General features: G+C 42.5%; 1 protein-coding gene across 6 annotated transcripts in view; it reads left to right on the forward strand.

Annotated features, from left to right (window-relative positions):
• Nucleotides 1-15,113, forward strand: part of pcdh7b (protocadherin 7b) — a 134,738-nt gene that overhangs the window by 51,071 nt on the left and 68,554 nt on the right. For 2 of the 6 annotated variants that reach the window (XM_032582632.1, XM_032582629.1), the window contains exon 2: nt 14,071-14,290. The exons of 2 other annotated variants lie outside the window; for them this stretch is intronic. In XM_032582632.1, the coding sequence (XP_032438523.1) occupies nt 14,071-14,290 (220 nt within the window). The remainder of the gene's footprint in view (nt 1-14,070; nt 14,291-15,113) is intronic. 2 more of the 6 variants (XM_032582633.1, XM_032582630.1) reach the window with 1 other exon arrangement.

A 15,113-nucleotide genomic window follows, 5' to 3' on the forward strand; every position in this document is an offset into this window, starting at 1 on the left:
AAATGATGCCACTTCCGTGAAAATATATGTGTTTCATTGCTTTTTAAACATTTTAGTAGGGGTCCCAATAATTGTGGAATTCACTGGAATACTACTGAGGTGCAACTTACACCTGCCATTTAGGTTTTGGCTGAAAGAGAGGGCTCGATCACAAGAAGTAAAGCAAAGAAGGGATGCAAAGGGCAAAGTAAACACACAGGGAATGACATACTCCATTGCCTTCTAAATAACTACCCTTCCAATGCATCAAATTCATAATAACAGTCTGCAGAAAAAAAAATACACCAAATTTCCCTCTTAGCATAATAATGCAGGCCAGGGAGCTGTCTATAGAGAAGAAGTGATTATTGTTTTAAGTTTGAGCTGAATACCAACATCCCCCTTTTCCTCCACACCCTCATGACCTCTACCTCTTAATTTACACCAGTGGTTAAATTACCCAGCCTGTTGAGGGGCATCATTATTTCAGCATGGTGCTGAGCTTGCTAGGTAGCTACCAGTTGGCTTCTGCTTTGTATGGCAGTGAATGAGGGGGGGGGGTGGAAGGGTAGAAAACCTGTTCTGCAGGAACAGGGTATACAGAGAGAGCGGATGGGTTTGGAAGGAACCCAGTTTGAGGCAAATCCTGGGCATTGTTCTTAGATCAAAGAGAGAAAGAGAGAGAGAGAAAAAACGGCAATGCAACAGAAGCTCAAATTAAATGGATGTTTTGTCTCTTTGTGTGACAGCCTCAGCTCTGGCCTTGAGTTCTGATGTCAGGTTTTTTCAAACGGTTGTGGCTGAATGACTGAGAATGGAGGGCAGTAAAAAAGAGAGGGAGTGGGAAAAAAAGACAGAGAAGGAGGAATGCATCTCTCCTCTGTTGTCTAGAAAATCAACAAGTATGCAAAGCAAGCGCAATCTCAAATGGACGTTTTGGACATATCGCTAACCCGACCGCACGCTGGCCGAGCGATCCGACATCGCGGATCCGCTGAGGGATGGAACACGTGATGCGCAGTGACCATTCTTAGCGCCTGTCACTATTATATGTCATGGCCGTGTCACTTTGAATCAATAGCCATCTCCGAGTATCACCCCCGCACGCATACACACCCACCCATCACACAAACTCACCGCTCCCACCCACACCACCCCCTTTATGGTCTTCATGAGCAAAAAGCTTCAGCAGACAGTGTGTAGGGGTGTATGAGTTCAGTCTTGCATATCCACACAGCAGATATCTTTCCCGTCGTTAGCTTAGGTTACCTCAATAGCAGCCATTCATTCTCTGTTCCACCTCAAAGCTCACCGTCCGCTCGTTTCTGCCTGCCTCTTGATTAGAAGTAGAAGAAGGATGAGGAGGGAGCTTGGGGAGTAGGGAGGGGGGTCATGCATACAGTTAGGTGCTTTCACCTGCAGCATGAAAAGGTGGGGTGGGGTGGGAGGAGAGGAGGCTGAGTAATTTCAATTGAACTCAGGATCTCTTCCATCTGCTACCCCCACCCCTATGCACCGCCTCGACTCTCCCACCTACCACACTCCTTCATCTTCAGCCTTCGCTGGCTATCTCGCTGACGATTCTTTTTATTCCTTGGATACCAGCTGCCGGTAAGGTGATAGGTGAAACACACACATGCACACACACACTTAGGTTGATGGGGATTGAATGCAAGGGGGGTTGCGGGATGGGGGAGTCGGTACATCGGTACCGAGCTTGCCGGAGAGCAGGCACAGGTGTTCAGTAATCATACCTGTTTGACCTTTCTGCAGCCTTTGAATGGTAAAAAAACAGATATTTTCTGCTTTCTCCCTGTTTACCTGATGCCTTAACAAAGAGCTTCATTGTTGGCAGTCTCCTGTAACTTGACCGGATTTTTTTTTCTTTCCTCTCTCTGTTTTCGTTGACAAAGTCGAACAGCTTGCAGCTTGGCGAGGGCAAAGCTGAGCTAAGTTTTCTTAGCTTCTTCTTTAGAGTGTGTTTTTTTTTTCTATATTGTTGAAGCCATACTTGATTACACTGGAACTCCACAATGTTTCTGTCCAAAATGAAGTCTGTCTCTATCTAGTTGCAGTGTCAGTTTGCGACTTTATCAGGTAAAGCAAGAGTAGCTATGTTAATGACTCCAGGGCATGACGTTGTATCTTAAAGTGATGTATTGATGATGGACAGAGTCAAATGCAGCATTGGTTGCACTTTTGCCTTGTAGCAAGAGAGTCCTGGGTTTGAATTTGTCTATGGCCTTTCTGTATATTTTCTCCATCTGTGCGTGGGTTCCCTCCAGGTACTCTGGCTTCCTCCTACAGCCCTTTTTAAATCACCCTTAGGAGTGAGTGTTTGCATGCATGGTTGTCAGTCCTGTGTTGCCCTGTTATAGACTGGAAATCTGTCAAGAACCTGACTCACCCAATGACTGTTTGCTATAACTGCTTACTGTTAGCCACTAATAATACTGAAGTTGGTGTCTGCTTGGGAGTCCATCATCTCAGGCAACTGTTTGCTGCTAATAATAATAATAAAGTTATTCTCTTCGTTAGTTTCCTATCTGCGGTTAAGCATTAGCCACTAATGACTCTGAAGTGTCTGTTCTGGAGCTTGTTCATCGTTTTTGTCTCTTCAGTTAAAGGCTTCTTTGGATCTGCTTCAACATAGACCGGTAAATAAGATGGCTGAAGCCATCACGTTAGTTCCAGTTACTACATTTAATTTGACTTAGGGATCAATTATACCGGTTTAAACTGTAATTGTGTCATCTTATTTACCTTTAATTCAAGTTTTAAAATATAAAAGGTGAACTGGATTATTTTACATCATACAGAAATCTGTAAGCACGACATAAAAAAAAAACAAACAAAAAAACATGCGTAATGAGCACTACCTGCATCCCGCTAGACCATACTTAGTGTAGGATAGGACAGCATTTCATCACAATTCAGAAATTAGATTATTCCCTCTGTTTTGATCAGTTGCAGGTAGGGTTGGGGTTCAACTAGGGCCCCATCCATGGTGCCGCTATCTCTGCACAGTACTCCTCCTTAATAATCTTGACTCTGTTTTGGCTTTTATGTTGCCAACAGAACATATTTCATGCTGGCATTCCACAACTCCCCGAAACTAATGTCAAAATTCCCTCTACCCAACAAAAATAAATTTAAAAATCTGCTCAGTCTACAACCGGGTAATGAACTCTGATAAAGCTGCAGACGAAACCACTTGTTTTTTTTTTCTTTCTTTCTTTTTTTCTTTTCTCCAGTCACTGGGAATAGTGTCATGGAAGGCAAAAATGTGAAAAGAGCAGCCAGACTCTTAACTAAGTGCACTTAAAGAAGTGCCTCAGAGGAGAGGACTATTTTACATGTGGATTAGTGTGCATATCGCAGTCATCAGACGGTTGATACGAGGCCTTGAAAGACTGATATTCTGTCTTTTATGCCTACTGAGACACGGGGAGCCTTATCCTTTTCTCCTATCTTCCATAACACACTCCTCAAACACACATACGCTGATCTGGTCTCCGTCGAAACTGCTGAGATGAGGAAGATCGGATTCTAAGATGCTAGTGCATGCCTGTGTCTCTTCCTGTAAAGTAGATCATATGCCTTTCAAAGCACATGCAAATATCGGAGAAGGCACATGTCGATATGTAAAGCACACTACACCTAAGTGAGCCCATGCACCCTGCACGAAGCCCCTCTAGTGTCACAGTTAAAAATTGGACTTCATCAGAGAAAATAACACTGCAAACTGAAAAAAGAAGAGGGCCGCCACCTTTTTCTACTTTCCCCATTAATATTTTTTGTTGTGTTTTCCACTTTGCTCCCCCCCTGGTGGGAAGAATAACACCCGGGGATTGTCTGGGCACAAGCCGAACACACATAAATTTCAATATTAATTTGGCTGGCACCTCGGCAGCCTCCCCGAGTCTCCTAATCTCCCACCGCATATCTTCATTATCTGAAAGTGTGCTTTCATCTTAATTCCATTTTCATCCATCAAACGTCGGGGAGGTTTGACCTTGCGTGATCCCGACAGAGATAGCGAGTTAGCAGGAGAGTGGGCGAGAGCGGCAGAGACCAAGATAGGGAGGCAAAGTGGAGGAGGAGGGTTGGTGGGGGGGGGGGGGGGGGAAGAGAGAAGATAAGGGGGCAGGGTTGAGAAGATGAATGAGGATGGAGGAAAAGGGGGACATGACAGGAAGGGCATGTGTGTGAGTCTGAAGCCATTTCGGTTTTTGATAATCCTTATGTTGCAGCAGCAGAGTTTACTGTAGCGACTCCACATATCTGCTTCAATTCCCTTTTCCTATCCGGTTGCTTGTTATTCATTCCTCCCCTTCACTCTCCTTGGGCTCTTCCCTCCCTTCTTCATCCTCTCCCTTTGCCACGTCAGTTTATTTATCCCGACATTAGGGTTTAATTACTCATTTGTAGTAATTGTTTCCATAATTGTTGGAATCATAATTGTTCTATGCTGCTGTTGTCGTGAACAGGTGGTGGATGGGACCTGTAAGGGAATGTGTGCGTGTGTGTGATATGATCAGCATCAGCTCGGTCCTAATTTGATCCAGACAAAGCCGCGCCACCTGGCGGGACTGTCCTCAAGAAATGAGGCGAGTGTTTCTGAGAGAACGCTCGAGGACGCGCCGAAACAGACGTGGGAGCTCGAGATGCACGCCACTTATCCCACATGAAGGATACATGCCTGCATGATCATACTCAAACAGAACGCCTCATTAGTGGATAAGCTGGATATGCTCTCTAACCTCTGCCAGTCTTTCCCTTTGTGCTCTCTTTTTTGCCTGTTTGGATGGCAGCCCTGATCCCCTAAATGCAGGTTATCTGTCATCAGCGACTCAGGATGGTAAATAAAGAATCATTTATCAGCCCTATTAAAGCCTCTACAATGTTTCAGCTTCCCTTCTTTATCTTCGGATTTTTCTTTCCTTATCCCTCTCTCCGCAGTCTGTCTCATGCCTTTTGATCATATCAACACAGATTTTTTTCCCCCCCTTTCCTTCTGCGGTAACATTCATTTCATAAGATATAGCAATCAGAGGCTTTAAAAAAATCTTCTGTCTGTGCCTCCGTGGGACAGGTAGAAGAAAGCCAAGTGAGCCGCAGTCGATGCTGCTGCTGATGTGTCTTACGTCCTTAACAATGAACGCTCGGCTCTGGCATTCGGCCGCTTTGTTGATGCTGTGTCATGTTCTGTGCTGACACCCTGACCTGTGTCACAACAAGCTAACGTTAGCGGCAGCCCCCAGGCTGGGCAGAAAGCTGACAGTAGTAGACTGACAGTTTTGAACAACACTTCCATGCAGTTCTAGATCTAATTGTGCAACTTGTTAACTAGCTCGCCTGCCAGGACTAGGAAATCAAAGCTAATGACACTGTTAGTAAAAAAAAAAAAAGACTTCTTTTCTAGGTGCAGCGATTTTACAGCATATAACTGCTATTATTTAAAAATCAATAACTTTTTGCACATGTTTAAGCTTATTGTGGATATCTTTTATTTATGTAAAGTCATTATCATATACTGGATTAAATATATGTATAAGCTCCATTTTGATATTGATTATTTTACCAGCTTTTTCTAGCCATCGACAAGCATCTGTTGTTATTTTTGTGGCTTATTTGATCTGCACTACATTTCTAAAGTATCCACTTGTCTGCCTTCAGATGCAATTGCATAGTGACATTAAGTCCATCTTACGATAGCTTCAACTCTTCTGAGAAGGATTTCCACATGGTTTTGGAGTATGTATATTGGACTTTTTGAGCATTTTTTTCCCAGCAGTCCTCTTGTGAGGTCAGACACTGATGTTGGATGAAAAGCCTTGCTCTTAGTCTTTGCTTTAATTCTTTTCAATGGTGTTTTGTTTTTGAAGTCAGAACTTTGTGCAGGCCAGTCAAGATGATCCCAAAACTCGATTGCTTGAACTGTCCAACATGTTTTGTTTTGCTTAGTTTCACTGGAACCAGGGAGCTAAGAACTGCTCTTGATAAACCTGCCAAACCCAGACTTGTCCATTGGCTTGTCAGAGGGGCATGATTCATTACTCCAGAGAACACTTCTATTGTATCTGCTTTTACATGTATGCATTTGATGGCCTGGTTTTGGGGATTCAAGGACTTGGAAACCCAAAACAAGTTCACCCTTAATGACGGTCATCTTCGTGTTGCATGTTTCTAACTGCCTGACCAAAACTGCACACACTTTTAATGTGTCTTTCTCACAAGTCAATGAGAAACACTTACACACTCAGGTCAGGAATTGAAGAAGAGAAAAAAAAACACTCCAAAAAAAAAAGGAAATGCGATCACAGGATTTGCAGGCTGGCACTATGTAAGCAACACCAGGGTTCGGAGTTTGGTTGACACTCATTCCCTGGTGCATGCCAGCGCTTGTGTCAGCAGGAGAGGCTCTAAAGTGGAGACACTGGAGATGCTACTATCCATTCCCAATCAGAGAACGTAACATAAGTCATGAATAAGTGTGTGGGGGGGGGGGGGGGGGGGGGGGGGGGTAACGGGGGAGGGGTGTTGTTGCTGTGAATTTACCACAGCATAAAATAACCATGCTACATATTTAGCTGATGTTGACAAGACTGCCTCCATGAAACATGAAGCTTTCATTCTGCGTACTTCATCACGGCCCGCTATCAGTTCCAACACGCCCATTTTACAATGACTGTGTTCTTGAAGAACTACAGAGGGGGTTACTTGTCAGTTTGAAGCTAAACCACTGCCACTCTTAGCTAATGCCCCCTCTACATATCTTGGTCCCCACTTCATAAATATAAGATAAGAAAAAAAAAAACAACAAAAGCTCTTCTTCTGCTTTCAGAATAGGTCAGGGACTGGGTTAAGCTTCTGTCAATGTTCAAACACATCCCAGCAGAATAGTATCTCTGTTACACCAGTGGCCTAATCCACCACTTGAAGAGCAATTAAAAGTTTAGCCTTGACTTTAAAAAAGTAAGCATGTGTGATCTTTTTTTTTTCTTCTTCTTCTTTTCCTGCGGGCCTGTTTTTTAGCTCCATTCATGGGTTGAATGCTAATAGGAAAGTGCTATGGGTGGCTCTCTTCCAAAGACATCACTAAAAACGTGGAGAAGCAAAAGACAACAGGAAAGTTGACAAAGTAAGAAAATGTAACTCTGAAAGGAAGTTTTCTCGCAGCATCTATGAGGAGAATTTTTGTTTTGTCTAGTAACAGCTTCCTTTAAAGGCAAAACGGTGAAATCATCATATGGTTTGTGTTTAGGATTTGCCTCTTGTTAGCCTAGCCCCACTGAAACATATGCATGTATCCAACTGTTTCTCCTGCCAAACATGCCAATAAAGGGTCGATAAGACTGAAGAAAAGCAGTGGAGAAGCACTGAAGGACATTCAATTGATCTGTGTTCTGTCAGTCCATAAAACCACCACATGGTAAAATGGAAGGGTAAGATCGACAAGGGAGTGCTAATAGCATCATCAACTCTGACAGATGGCGTGTTACCCATCACGATTGTCATTAAAGTATTTTTAAAGGTGCTTAAAAATTATACTATCTGGCTCAGTGCCAGTCTTTATCGCATGACCTCGCACCTCACTGACATAATTTCAATTGAGAGAGTATGGCAATCAGGTTTACCAATCCTTCTGTCTCCGTTTCGGTTATTGTGTAAACTGTTACTTTGATGAGCAGTCACTCTGCAAGGCTGAAAGCAGTTTTGAAACTGAGCAGACAAGGACGAGACCAAAGACAGTCATTTCAGATTTTTTTCCCCCAGTTTTTGTTCTTTTTCTTTCGTTTCTCCTGGAGTCTCTCAGTATGTTGTTCCTGTTTCCCCTCATTATGGTGTCAGGTTCCAGCTTAGGGAGGAACGACCTACGAGGAATGTTGCACAGAGGAGTTGAAGGTTGAAGAAAAACGGGGAACATTAAGACGTGCACCGGAGCTTGACAGGGCCAAAGCTATTGGCCGGGCCAAAACACGATACCTGAGACTTAGCTGGCAGTTCCCCCTAACAAAGCTAAAGTAAGCTCCTCCACCGACAATCTCTCAACTTACCAAACCATACATTAAAAAAAAATCTCAGTGGTCATGCTAAGAGTTTCCAGGGCACCTGAGAGGCCATCTACAAAGCCTCCCAAGAGTTTATAGTTCTTGAACATTACTACATTTGATCAAGTTTTAACCATAAATATATAAGTTCAAAAGGACGTTATGTGTTAGCCCAAGATAACTCACCATTGTAATGTGAAAATGGATGCCAGCATTGTGCTGTGGGATTGTTTACTATTGATATTGGTAGGTAAGCTGCTCAGAGGTTATGGAACTAAAAGAAAATCTTTAAATGGGTAAAAAAGACTTGGAAAAAAGACTTGGGATGCAATACAACCACTGGGCCTAAATTTATATTTCGTGGGAATCTGTGGCAAGTATTGAAAGCTTGTGCTCATAGAACCTCTCCATAAGTGAATGTAATTGATAAGTTTTTATTTTACTTCACAATTATTCAATATTTTTGTCTGTCAAATCAATTTCCAGTGAAGTGTGTATAATGTTGTCTTGGTAAGAAGGCATAGAAAATCCAGCCGTTACACTCGTTTTGTGGCGGCTGAGGGTCCACAAGAATCAACATTCTGTTCTGTAACACCCTAATTTACTACAGCTGGGCAGAACCCAAATCGAACTTGAATCCACCTTGATCAGATTCCAATTGATTAACCATCAGTTCAGCCTGAGGGCATTTGTCTCATTTATCACTTCAGTAACAATATATCTCAATATCTTTTGCAACTCCCAGCCCTGGAATTGCACCAAGTTTCTCTTGCACTTAAACAGGCAAAAGCAATTAGATCGAGCCAATTTAAGATCCCTGCAAGTATGTTGTTTTTGTATGTCATGGTTATTTGGCTCTCTCTCACTGTGTCTCAGGTGGTGTATCAGGTCACCGCCTGGTTGCCCATTAAAAATGAAACACGGGTTCTTAATTACCGACTGGCACTTTTGGCAATCATGCCGGCACTCGTGTGTCGCTGCCCTCCGTCACTCTCTCCATCTCTCTTTGGCTCCCCTCGTTTTCAATTGGCCTCTTTATCTCCTGGTCTATCTTGCTTGCTCAAGCTCCCCTCCTCCGCATCCCTTCATTTCTCTGGGTTGACTGCAATAACACACTGGACCTGCAGTTTATGTTTGCTCCTCTTGCCCCAAGTCCAACCCAGCCACAATTACTTCCTGTGGTTCACGGTAGTGGGTCACCGCCATCTGCCAAAGGTATTTACAGCTGAAATTACACACACAGTGTTTTCATACCAGTTCCATTATCCTTCATTTCATCCGGAGGGTTTGTTGAAGGTAGGCCTAATTATAAACCCATGCATCAAGTGAGAATGGATGACAGGCCGCCTAGTGCAAAACACAGTTACTTTAGCCCACAAACTCTTTTGTTGTATTGGGATTCCGCGCAACATACACAATGTACCACATAACTGTAACGTGAACGGGTGAGATAAATAATTTTCAGCATTTTCTAGAGTTACAAATCTGAAAAGTACAGAAACACTTTGGAAAAACAGCTTTCACTACAATTAGAGATGAAAGTTGTTTAGTGTATGTATCTGCCAGCTTTTCACAAATAGATGTTGCCGTTTTTCTCAATTTACTTTGCAAAATAACTCTGCCTTGGTTTGACTGGGTGAAGAGCATATGTGAACATCAATTTCCATTTTTTGCCACCGATTGTAAATTGTGAAAAGTTGTTCTTTTCAACAACTTTTCAACAGCTTTGCTTCTTGTCATTTCAAAAATCCTTTTATTTACACGCCGTAAGGGGATGTGTGTGAAGTTTCAAAAAAAAGTCCTGAAGCTTCGGATTGTGCAAAACGGTAATGGTGTGAATACTTTTGTAAAAGCACTGTACGGTAATGATGAGCAATGGCTGACGTGCTACAAGACATACTTGACCTCAAACATGTTGTGTAGACCAAATAATCATCATAACTAGCGTCATAAGGAGACAGAGTACTTTATGCGTGAGCGGTGTGTCAGCCTTTCAAGGTTCACCAGCAGATAAAAAAGAAGCTGTGGTTAAAAACAGATAGCTGCTGAAAGAGGACAAACATTTTGTTAGGACGGGAGGGAAATGAAAATTAAATCCAAGAGGTCATTCACTGTTGACACGACTGGCGCGGTGCTGTTTTTATTGGCTCCGGGTACCTGTGAGACAGGCAGCACATGTGTTTTGCCTCAAGCGTCCAGGAAATAGGCTGGTTCGAGATTCGGCCACAGCTCCCTGTAAACCTGTGGCTAGTTTACATTGTTCAGTTGTGATGAATTTGCCCAATCTCTCCTACTCGTCACAGCTGGATGTCAGTCTGAGGGAAATTTCGTGACCCCAAAGAAGTGCTTTGGCATCTGGTAAACATAAAACGGCATGGTGCTTATAAGTAATGAAAGCCGTACATAAAAATAATGCTGGCTTGTCTATGAAAGGAAATGGCATCTGGTCCAGGTGAAAACGTAAAAGTTCCCGAATTTGTGGCTATTTATTTTCAACAGAAATGTAATCAGATAGAGTCATGACGTTTCAGTTTGTCCAGATGTGCTTGTGTTTCGGTCTGTGTCTTTGCTTAAATGGCCGGCGTGTGAGCAGTGCAAAAACTTCTGGTGGGAAAAAGGACAGGAAACTTAAAATAGAAACCCACAAACTGCAAGAAGGACCATTATATGTTGAGTTGTCAGCAACTATTTGCAAAATAACACAATAATTGCTCATCAGTTAACCCAGTCTGTTAATCTTTGAACATCCTTAGGGCAGCTAAACTCCTGTTGCCAGGTCTCATTCTGCATGGCAGAATAAGATTTTTTTATGACTTCAGTGTGATGCTTTCTAAATTGTCTTTTACCGTTAATATTCAAGAGAAAGACTGAAAGAATAAAATTGGTCATGACAACCTGACAGTTGCATGTGAATTCATAGGGCTTGCCAAGCAACATAATTTAGCCTTTTCCTTTATTTCTAATCTTAATTCCACATCCTCAGACATTCACATAAAATCGCAAATCGAAATAAAGTGTCTTTTTATGTTATTCCTTTATCTAAAAGAGCAAGAAGAGAAGGATCAAAGGTTGCTTTGCAGTTGATCGAGGCTGCAGATTCTAATCCAAAGCCTTTGGCAATCTCTGCGTGAACCCTATTTCTGGTCTGCAAACAAATTAGCTTTTTTTCCTCGCTTTTATTCTGCTCTCTCTTGCTCTCCCTCCGGAGAAAGCAAGTGAGGAAATTCAGGTGAATAAAATCTGTTTGTTCATTTCTTCTTTCTTCCCCCCATCTTGTCAGGTTCTTTTTCCTTTTTCCCAAACTCAATTTTCCCTCATTGTGCTCCACTTCAAGTACTTTTCTTTCATTGCAAGTTACTGGCAATTCATAAGGTGACATTTTTGAAATTTGTTTCATTAAAAAAATGTTTTTTCCTATAAAGCAAAGTCACTCAGATTGAATCTGGTCATAGAAAAAATAAAATAAAATTCCACTTGGACAAGCTGGAAGATTTGTTAGAACACACCTCACACTTAACAAATGTTTTGGAGAAATACAGTACAACCAAACAAAAACAAACAAAATGTTTCCGTGTCATCACAACTCTTTTTTTTTCAGTGTTATTACACCTATAGTGATCAGTTTTTCATACTGGCCTTCGCTTCTATTATACAACAAATGTTTGAGTAGCCAAGTGAAATCTGCATGAATATTTATACCAATTCATTTGTCAAGTGTTGATTGTAATTACATGGAAACATGATTTATTGCCAAGATTGCCGTGTTAGCCAGCCAGCCAGCCAGAGAAACAGAACTGGGGAGAAATAGATAAATTAAAATTTTACACATACACATAGAGCGAAAAAAAAGAAAGAAAAAAAAAGACATTTCCCACTGGACTGAGGCAAAAAATCATTAACAAGCTCACAGAGTATTAGCTTAGCTGAGTACTTTTACAGTAAGTATCCCAAGGTGGTAAAAAACCCCAAAAACATCCAACCTTAGTCACATGTCAACAATTGATGTTCCTACATCTATTTATATTAACTACATGTAGAAGAAGACCGTGGTTTGATCTTTTCATACCAGCCTCCATGTCACCATGCAAGTGGGAGCTCGCCATAGCAACAGCCGACTTGTGACAGCTGAAGAGCATAGCATTTTAGCCTACCAGGCACATTAAATCTAACACAAGTAATAAAGAAAACACAGAAATGATGTTGGCTGAAATGGTTACAGAGGAAAGACAAAGTAGACATCAGTTCGGGAATGTCTTCTCGTCGTTCCTCTTTATATTGAAGCAAGCGTTTGCACCGCAGAACAGCTATCTGCTACATGAAGTTGGAAAAATATCAAAGAACTTCCATTTGTCATGGCCTTCAAATGCTGGATGTCTGTGTACATCTGTTTTTGGTTGATTCAGATCAGCTGCAACCACATGATCACATGCTGTTTATGTTGACAGCCAAGCTAGAGTTGGCACTGCAGGACAGCTAGGTCCCACAGGAAGCTAGAAAAGCTAGAAAAAACCTTGAGCTGCACCTGTGGGTCTCCTTTTTCGCGGATAGTTCTTATGGGTCATTCTTCATATTTAGTTTGCCAAGAAGAATACCCGGACAGGTAGGGTTTCTCGTGATTTGATCAGTTCTTAACAACTTTTTACCAACATTTACAGATCAATAGATGCCTTTATTGACATGCCTTTTCACCTTTTACCAATGTTTTCAGATCAGTTACACGGAAGACAATTGCGTCCTTTTCTGCCTTTTACCAATTAGAGTTCTCTCAAGGTGACTGAGCAATGTATGCCACCAGTGTTTTACTTGTGTGGCCACAACAGGGATATACTGCTTTCTGCCAGTTATATCATGAGATCTTTGGGTCGAACTTTATGTTTAAGGCCCCCTTTAACAGAGTCCCTTCTAACATACCTCTACCTGTAAAATCTAGTGAACGGCAAAGAAAACCTATCTACCGTGTTCCAATTTAAATTGCAATCACTTGAGGCTAACCGTTTCATCTTCTTCAGGTGAGCGAATTAAGGGAACAAATGTGCAATGGTGCTGGGGAGAGCATTTTTGAGTAATGAGCCTCTGCCCCATGTAATACTCTCATGATTGAACAAGGAAACACGGATGACAGTGGGAAGAGAAGGATTGTGAGCGGAAGGATCTGCGGTCCAGCAAGGTGCATGCACATTTGCGGCAGCAGAGGCGAGCTCTGACAGTGTTTGTGTCTAATTAATGAATGGCAGTAACAATTTGTTATGCCATTTACTGTTATAATGACCAAACCGGTTCTTTCATTCCTCACTTCATGCTTATTCTCCAGCGATCATTCCTCCGTGCCATTGCCTTTGTGTTGCTTCTGACAGGGAATGAGAGACATAGGAAGAAAACTAAGCAGTTTAAGACAGTGAGAAACAGGCCTCGGTCTTGATGATATGCTGTTGGTGCCTAACAGCGGATGTTGTTCAGTAATGTGCTCAAGCAGACTGCATGTAATGATAGCTTGAACCTACCACTTACCTAGCTGAACTTTTTGTGTGGTAACGTGACAACAAGTGGCTCTGCCTGTTTGTATGAGTCCGGGGTTAGCCTTGTAGTTTCGCTTTCTGGTTTCCAATCAGGTCTTTCTTCTTACTTTCAGTGGGCAAATTAGTTTGATAAAAACACAGAGATCATTAGCCTTCATGTCTTCTCAGTTGCCTAGGTTTGATGGCTTAGTTTTGGGGGAAAAAAAGTTTATTGCTAAGGTTTTTGGCTAAAAGTCAGCTGTTTTAGTCGATTCTTGTGGAAATCAGGACATTTGTTATTATTTTTAGGTCAGCTTATCTGTACTTTTAATCATTAATAGCCCCCCATTAAAATCTAGCCTATACATTTTTGCGCCTCTTTTGACCCCTTTTTTTTCCTAGATTCCTGGCATCCCCTCCTGAAAGCCCATGTCTGATTTTCAGCGGCCCCAACTCCCAAAAATCACATCTCACTAAAAAGACAAACACAGCTAAAACAGTCCCTTTTATAGTGACCCCCGGACGTTTGGTTTCTCTTGTAGCCGTTTCGTCGAGTGACCTTCTCGGTGGTGAGCCAGCCCCAGGACCCTCACCAGCAGGGATCGCTGCAGAGCTGCTACGACAGCGGCCTGGATGAATCCGAGACACCCAGCAGCAAGAGTTCTTCGGGCCCCCGGCTGGGCGCCCTCCCCCTGCCCGAGGACAGCTACGAGAGGACAACGCCGGATGGCAGTGTCGGTGAGGCAGAGCACATGGAAAATGGTAGGGGCAAACACTGAAAGGAAGTTAAGAACCCGCTAAGTCATAGGAAGCACACACGCACATACTGGCTACTGGTTTCCCATAGGGCGTTGGATGGTAGTCAGCACCATAAAAAGACAGAAATGTCTCTAATTCACATTTATCGTTGCATCAGGTGAGGTGGGCTTTTTGGCGTTGGGATCTAGCAGCAGAGGACGTAGCAGATTTTTTTTTTCATTTTTCTTATTGAGAAACATCAGACTTGTCTGATCAAAGGAGCAACATAAGTCGTCCTGTATTAAACTAAACCCCTTTCTCGTCATTTTTGATCCTTTTATCCTATTGTAAATTATCCAGCACTGCATCATGAAGAATTTACAACTCCCATTTAAGTCCCTTTCTCATGTAGATGAGCTTTTCTATAAGATATCTCCATCTTGCCCTGCGTTCTTTAAGGGAAGCGGAAAAGGGGCACAGCAGGGAGCCAGAACTCATCTGGAATTGTTTAGAAGCTATACAGACAACTGGCGCACTGATTCGCAATGCGCGTTTGGCTCGCAGCTCTTCTAAAAGCATTCAGTTTGCCCCAGTTGAGAGAAAGATATCCATAGATGCATATGTGTGCTCATATGTGTGTGTATGTGTGAGTGGTTGTGCAGTAAGCGATGAGGGTAATGGTCCCATTCATAGTGGAGGAGTCTGAGGCGACTCTTAACAAGGAGTAGCTGTCTTGAGAGTGCTAAGCCTAAGTGCAGAGGCTTTTCCACCAGAGCTTAGCGAGTGATATTCAAATGGCTTAAAGATTCATATCCTCCCTTGCAAAAGATTGAGATGTCACACTTGT

This window comes from Xiphophorus hellerii, chromosome 14 (assembly GCF_003331165.1).
Source record: "Xiphophorus hellerii strain 12219 chromosome 14, Xiphophorus_hellerii-4.1, whole genome shotgun sequence".
NCBI classification, from domain to species: domain Eukaryota; kingdom Metazoa; phylum Chordata; class Actinopteri; order Cyprinodontiformes; family Poeciliidae; genus Xiphophorus; species Xiphophorus hellerii.